This window comes from Cupressus sempervirens, chromosome 10 (genome assembly GCF_028749045.1).
Source record: "Cupressus sempervirens isolate cs-2001-9-10 chromosome 10, ASM2874904v1, whole genome shotgun sequence".
Taxonomy (NCBI): Eukaryota; Viridiplantae; Streptophyta; class Pinopsida; order Cupressales; family Cupressaceae; genus Cupressus; species Cupressus sempervirens.
The window spans coordinates 554,269,966-554,277,954 of NC_143127.1; the positions used below are offsets into that span (position 1 = coordinate 554,269,966).

The 7,989-nt window shown below is 36.4% G+C and overlaps 1 protein-coding gene across 1 annotated transcript; it reads right to left on the reverse strand.

Moving 5' to 3' along the window:
* Positions 1–5,814: 5,814 nt before the first annotated feature.
* LOC149535090 (BAHD acyltransferase DCR-like) lies at positions 5,815–7,788 on the reverse strand. The gene is made up of 2 exons (XM_089805654.1): positions 7,173–7,788; positions 5,815–6,853 (listed from the first exon to the last, which is right to left on the reverse strand). Exons 1-2 carry the CDS (start codon positions 7,587–7,589, stop codon positions 5,981–5,983), a joined length of 1,290 nt encoding a protein of 429 aa, XP_089661780.1. The 5' UTR covers positions 7,590–7,788; the 3' UTR covers positions 5,815–5,980.
* Positions 7,789–7,989: the final 201 nt, after the last annotated feature.

Here is a 7,989-nt window from a genome sequence, read left to right on the forward strand (position 1 = left end):
AATCCATAAAACAATTCCCTGAGTTGGTTGTTACACCTTCTCAATTGATTATTATAGGACCACATTAAGAACACATTACACTTAACGATAACATTAATCTTTCACCTTGTAACTTAAATAACTTTCCATACATGCAGTATTATTATGAGCGAGCTTAGCCACATCATCATCAACATGTCTTCTTCACATCCTCAACCTCAATTCTCAGAATATAACAAGTTTACTAGAACATGCCTCTATAAACTCTATCACAGAACAAACATCACTTGAACTTACATAACTTCTTCTAGACTTAACATTTCTTCACCTGACGTTAACTACACATACTAGATACTTAGAAGTATCTCCCATAACCTCATATAGTGAGAATACTCAACTAGTCATCTGTACCAACTTGATCTTTCCACTATTCTTTTGTCAAATACCACAAAATACTGTTGTGTTGACATCAATGACAAACTCAGTCATGAATGTAACATATCATCATCTACAATATTCCCCCATAGGAATATCATTAGCATTCATGCTTCCAACATGGGTGGGTAGGGTAGATGCATGGAGTGGCTTCTCTCATGTACCTTAGTCCGGAAGTGGCCAACAAGGTAATGTGAAGAGGTTCTAATAAGTGAAAACCAAATTAACTAATGGGTAAATAAACTTAATGAAAGGTAAGATTATGGAAGATCTAGCCTCCCGAGGGAGTCGATCAAAGGTGTGTGTCTAATCTCCTAAGGGATTTGATCGAAGGCATAATATATGGCCTCCTAAGGGAGTTGATTAAAGATACATTCTAAGTCTAGCATCCTGAGGGAGTTGATTGAAGGCTCAAAGTACTTATGCTACCCAATGGCAAGTAATGAAACTCCACTAGAGTGCCTACATAGTTATCTTTGGTGGATCTGACCAGTGACCTATTGTATTACATTGTCTCATGATCTTGGATTTAGTCCCTTGTTCTTCTTGGCATGAGTGTTAGCCTTGGATGATTGTACTTTGTGTTTGGGGTTAGACCACTATCTCCATCAGCATGACGAGAGTGGGCATACAAGTTCCATGTAGTTGGGAGGCGTAGCTACCTAAATCACTATTGGGGACTAGTGGACAAAGATGACCTACTTCTTGTTTGAGGGCAACATTGGATGTTCACTTGGTAATTTAGTGTATCTGAAGTATGTTTCCTTGTGATTTATGCTTTACTTTGGATGCATTTGATATAATGTTTAGTTGATATTTGATATGTTACTCGATGCATTCCTTTATCACGATGTTTTATCTTATTGCTTAGTTGATGCTTGGTACCACTACTTTGGATTAGAGATGTTATTGGTAGATTAGCATGTTAGACGTTTCTTGTTTCATGTGATGTTATTGGATAGTTCATTGGTAAGAAGGATCTCATGAGACAACTCCAACAATCTGGTTGGTGAACATCTTGGGTGACTGTTTGTCAGTTTTGTATAATGTTGCCCTTGTATTGTACTACTACTTTGTATATCATCCTACGATACTGGACACATATTGTATTGGTTCTTGAAGATTATCGTATGATACTAGACAAGTATTGTACTGGTACTTTGTAAAAATTTATACAATACTGGATGGGTATCGTATCAGTATTATGAAGTCTGACGTACTGTAGTTTTGGAAAGTATCATACTAGACCTATTGAAAGACCTGCTCAACCAAATAACATGCATTTTCTGACTTGGCCGGTATGTTCTAGAAGGTGATTTGGATACCCTTTTGGGAGTTCTTGCTCCCTTTACCTTGACCCTGTAGTTTTGGGGTGTATAGAATATACCATTTAAGTATAAGAATCTTTTTTATACTAACATATATTTTATATATGTGATGATTCATTTGAGATAGGTTCCAACCCTCAAGGAGTTAAGATAAAGGTTCCAGGTTTCTTCAATTGACAAGATTTCAAACTTAGCCTAATTTTAGGGTTTCAAGATTTGAGACTTAGCCAAATTTTAGGATTCAACATTTGTCTTTCAACATAAGTCAAGTAGATGAGCGGTTGTAACCATGAGCCCTCATCCTATGCATGACCATTTGAGGGTCTCTGCTTACTATTCTTGATTATGTTATGTTTAGTTGGAAATGGACATGTATATTTAACCATGCTAGGAAATTTTACTTTGGGTTTAGAAAGAACATCTCCTTTGGGTATTCTCATGATTCGTATAATCTTGGATTCTAGGTTGGTAAGTAATGACGCTTGGAGATCTTTAGCTTTTGGTTTATTTTAGTCTTTCGTTGCTCTTTGGTGTAAGTTGTTGTTGTTATTGCATCTTACCTAAAAAAAATATTAGCCTTTATTTATCCTTGTTCCAAGGAGCTTCAGGCAGGGCATTAGAAGTGCATTTTGTAATGCCTATGTTGTCATTGATGTCAAGACAAAGAAGGAACGATGATCGGTATAAAGTCATAACTGTCAAGGCATATCAATCTTGTATGTGTGACTCTAGTTCACAAGGTTGATTAGAGAAAGGTGAAGGACAAGCCCAATAGAGGTGGTAACAAAGGATATCCACTTATATGGAGTTATGCTAAGTGAAGTAAATGTGTAGAAGGATGTCAAGTAGGCTAGGAGTTAGAATGACCAGTGAACATACATGATGTTTTCGACAAGTCAGCAAGAAAAGCATAAAGCAAGATACCCGTGACTGCCATGTCACAAAGTAGGTAGAAGTGCACTCATCATTGCACTTAATGGTGATGTAGCTATCATATCAAGGAACATTGAATCTTTCCAACAATGCAAGTCACTAAGGACATGCGACATCTTTGACTCTTGTATAAAATTAATGCATTCACAATGCTAATTTAGAACTAACTCTGTACTTTGTTTGACCACTTCCTTGCTTGATTCCAAATCTTTTGCCCCATTCTTCAAATCATTCCAATCTTCTTTATTTAGGGTTTTTGTCCCCTTTGATTTTTCTACATATTTTTGAGCTGGAACCTTTTTGTTTAGTAACCTTCCATCATCTATGTTTCCTTTATTGTTGTCTAGTATGGAGTTTGGATGGTGTTTACCAAATGAGACCTTCAGATGGATCATTTTTTCTTTATTAATTTCTACTTCACCATTTTTGCCTTAGCTGAAGGAGAAGATCTATCATTCATCCTATAATTCATGGAGCGTTGGATGGAGTTATGATTTAGGGTTTTCGTAGAGGCTGGAAGTTTCATTTCCTCCTTCAACAAATTCTTCTGATTGGTTTCAGATTTATGGGTATTCTTAAATAAATTTTTTCCCTCAGTTTGACCCACCCCTTTTCCAAATCTGCTTTAGTCCATCCATTTGAATAGTTTTTGTACCATTTTGAAATTGAAGCTGTTGGGATCTTTTATCACTTTCCCCAGCTACAATGTCTGAAACCCTTGCTAGGTCAGTCTTAGGATTTTTTGCCAGAATATTGAAGCAATTAAAGCAGGGCAATGGTGGATTCTCCCTGAATATCAATTTCCCATATTTAGTATTCACATGGTGCACCACCTTCTTTGCATTTTTAAGTTCATTGATATGGGCATTGGTTTTGGTATTCACACCAATTTTTGCATTTGCAATTTTGTTCGCATGTTTTGTATATAACAAGTACAAAGCCATTATCATATATCAAAAAGCCTATGTAATCCTCCCCTTCAATGGTCTTATTAACTACTAATTCAATTCTTTTCTGCTATCTATTCTACTTTGTTGTCGCTCAATCTGCACTATTAGTTGGCCAGATGAATCTGCTCACAATATTCGCTTATCAAAATTTCTATTTTCATTTACCTTAAACTTCAATAATATTTTAAAGACACATGTTGTTCGCTATATTACTTCACTCCTGATTATTCGATGTCTGTATATTGTAATTCGTTCTTTGATTATAATTTGGTATCTAATTATAATTTGCTAACTGTATACTTCACTATTGTCTGTATATAGTTAATTATCTATATAATTCATTATTTTTTGATTAAGAGTTCACACAATTTCCCATTGATGATTTTTGCAGTCTCGAATTTTCCAATTATTTGTAATTGTAGATGTTCGCATTTGTAGAGTATATCACATGTTTTACTTCATGAGCTGATCATATTTGTTTTTGCTACAAAATAGAAATTGTGCAATTTGTAAAATGCCTATACTAAGATCAAAAATTGCTTGCCATCTTCACATTATGATTTCATACAATCAATTTTTAATTTCAAGCAATTGCCAAAAAAAAGGGTATAATTCACATAATATTATTATAATTTCAATTTTAATAAAAATTTCAAAAAGTACGTTTTAATTTGATATGTCTATTAACTTCATAAATTTATTATTTTGTTATTACATATTTAAGTCAATTTTTTAAATAATTAATAAAATATAATAGTCAGACTTTACATGGTTAATGTCATCGTTAGATTTAAGTTTTTTATTAAGGTTAGAGCTCAAGTTTAGGGTTAGGATTATGTTTTAGGGTTTATGATTATGATCATGGTTATAAATAAAATTACATCATTGTTAGTGTTATCATCAAGATTAGGGTTAGGGTTTTACATAGAATTTAAGATTATAATTCTAGTTAGGATAACAGGTTACATCATGGTTAGTATTATGATCAATTAGAAATAAGATTTTGATTATAATTATTGTTAAAGTTAGGATTGATGTTAGATTTAGGAATATGGCTAATGTTATGATTAAAGTTAAGGTTGCAATAAGAGTTTAGGTTTATGTCATATTTAGGGTTAAAGCTTAAGAATTAGGATTAGGATTTTATCTTCTAGTAATGTTTAAGCTTACGGACCGTTTGGTTGTTGGAAACCGACTAGAATTGGCATAACTAATTCTGGAAAATTTCTAATCTGCAATCTGGATGCACCAAATCAAAATTAGCAATTGGGTTTGTATTTTTATTTACCCCCATATCCGAGAGTTCAATCTTTTACCTTAATAGGTGGAATTGGACAAATTCTAATTCTAATTCCAATTCCACTAAAATGAGCATTGGGAGTAAATAAAATTTTATAATTTGTGAGTTTCAATATCATTTCTCTCTGCCTTGAAATTTCATACTCGCAAATTTGGGCGACATTGTGGAGAAAGGTATCATTCTACAACTGCAACTTCTTAATCAACTCAGATATGTTGCAAACATGGGCCAAATCTTCTGGTTTGTAAGAACAATAAATGCAATGAAATAAGTGCTCCAACATTTCTAACGGAATCATCCCTGAAAATACTTGATAAAGCGCACCTAAATTTTCTCTACCCCACTAAATTCACTCTGGAAGTGTGCTATGTCATCTCGCACCCAGTCTGTCAAAAGTTAACCTCGGGTTAAGTGGTAATGGTTGTATTTAGTGTTTAGGTTCAGATTCCTGCCAAGATACTAACAAAGAAAGTGGGAACAACAGGCCTTTTGATGGAATATTTGTTCTCATCGTAGACTACTTTTGGACGACATTGCATTTTTATATGTTATTTTTTTCAACTTTCGTTTTAAATCAGTGACTAGTTAAAGCACTTTTGTAATCTGAACGTTGATGAATGGACAGGGAATAATTTTTATTGATCTCAAAACATCAAAAGATGAGTTGGGTGTTAATGTAAATGTTTGATGATGCTTACTCTGGTGGCGAATGGTGAAAATGTTGGACTTTCATGGTTAAAATGCTAGGATTCTTGATGGCGCCTAGGTAATAGTTAGTGTTGCTAGGTAATTGATCTTCTTAATTCCAGGAACTGGTCCTAGCATAAAATCCATGATACTTGCAAAAATAAAGCCATTTTATATAAAGAACACGGCATAAATCTTACCATTTTCCTCAATTAACATTCATCTTTGATTATTGAACAAGGATTAGTTCCTTTAAATTACATTTTCTTAATTAATTTTGTTGACCTAATTAACCCAGCTTAACCCAAAAGGAAAATTCTCGAAAAGGAAAATTCTCGAACATGATAGAAATTTGATATGATTTGGACTTAAGTTAAAAGTGAGGGACAAATAAAGTCGGGGTCACTTTCCAAAGCACTCATAACAGGAGGAGGAAGGCAAATCTCTAGATCAACACTTCCTCCACCGTCTCTACCTGGATAAGCAGACATCTTCCCGTCAAAGCGGTTGGCAATCCCACTCCTAACCGCCACAGGTCGTCCCCACCCAAAATCATTCTCATACATCTCAAACCGCGGAGAGCTCCCCATTAACAAAGAGTTCTTTCCAAACTCGTCCAACCTATACATCATTGGCTCCTTGTTCCACTTATCAATTCTTTCCCTAATAGCCCCGTCCATGTGACCTGCTATTCTACCGTTCAACAGACCAGCCGAGAAGGAAATACAAAAGCTGAGAAGCTCCCCACACGTGGCCGTCACACGTATAGTCTGAACAGCGTTGCCAAAGTAAGAGGTCGGCAGCGGAGGAAGAAGCCGAGGACGACAATTGACGGCAACATAAAATGTCGTGGGCTCGTCGGTGCAGAGCCTCCGGGCCCGCGTGACTGCCCGCCACACGTGTGCGCACAGAGCCTGGAAGGAAGATATCGTGAAGGATGAACCCTGGTTAGCCCACTCCATTAAGCGGCTGATCGTATGGGCGCTGAAATGGAAGATTTTTACCCGCACTGGAAGCAGGGAAATACGAGGAACGTGACCGTCCAGGTCAAGGCCAAGTCTAACTACAGAGCCGGGAGGCTCTAGCAGATTGCGGTCGCAGATAGGGCTAGCAACAATTTTGTCGCCATTTTTTATGCAGAGATGAGACCACGAATTAAAGAAATTCCAGAGCGAAGTCCCGTCGGCAATGGCGTGGTTGAGCGTGCAACATACTGCAATCCCGTCTTTCAGCCTTGTTACCTGCAAATTTCATAACAACGATCATTTAAACCCTAGAAACCCTTGTACAAAGAACTTCAGCTTCAAATTTAAAATTTCACACTATTTCCGTTAATAACTCTGATTTACCGTAAAGTCTTCCCATTTCAAGCCAGAAAATATACATTTATTGATAAACCTGCAAATTTCATATCGCCGATTACCTACCGAAACCCTAAGTACCCTTGCACAAAGAACTTCAGCTTTAAATTCAATTAACCCTGAAAATTTTCCTTAATTCCCCTGATTCGCAGTAAATCATTGTCATTACAAGCCAGAAAATTTACATTCATTGGTTTACCTGGACTACGAGCAGCGGAAGGCGATGGCCTTCAAAATTGACGGCTCCACTGAGGGCAAATAGTTCTTCCACAACTGGCGCAACTTCTGTGGTGGTGAGATCTGCAATGCTTAGGTCTTCTGCCGTTGCTTCGATGAAATCTACGCCGGAATCGTTGCAGAATATGTAAATACCGCCATCCAGAGGATCAATTGTTAATCGGCCGGCCAAAGGATAAAATTTTACCAGTACCTCAGAAAGCCTTTCAACAAGCCGGTCTACATAAGAGGAGTCGTCGTCGGTGGGGGTTCGATAGAGGAGGCCCTTTTGAATGTAATGCAATAACAACATTTGTAAATCTGAGCACGACAATTTAATTTTTTCAGCTTCGGATGGAGTGGCTGGAAATACACTGCGCTTTCTATTAATATGAACCATTTTGCTCTCACACAGATAAATCGCAAGGAAATAAAAGCAGAAATTGGATGAAATGAATGAATTTCCCCACACAGGGCTGAAATAAAAAGAATTTTAAAGATCAAGCTGTTGCAATAATTACAAATCATTGATTGTTCTTCCTTCTACACAAAACATAGTTGTCTCACTCTCCACATAGCACAAGTAAATCCTCAAGCTTTCCTTAATGGCAATCCTAGACTCCTACATCGATTGATATGATATGATATGATAGATTTTAACAACGCTCATGAGACTAAAGTAGCCTATGGGACCCATGCAATCACTCTCCCAAGGCAGGAGCGAAACTAATCAATTACAAAGTTTTGGTTAACTTGTCTCTCCTTCTCTGAAGTTTGATAATAAGATCCGTTGTTTTCTT

What these genes read in the sequence shown, in the direction of transcription:
- LOC149535090 (XM_089805654.1), bottom strand. Translation starts at nt 7,589, where the DNA reads ATGGTTCATATTAATAGAAAGCGCAGTGTATTTCCAGCCACTCCATCC. An exon ending in TTCCGCTGCTCGTAGTCCAG is followed by an intron (nt 6,854 to 7,172) that starts GTAAACCAATGA and finishes TGAAATTTGCAG; the next exon opens with GTAACAAGGCTGAAAGACGG.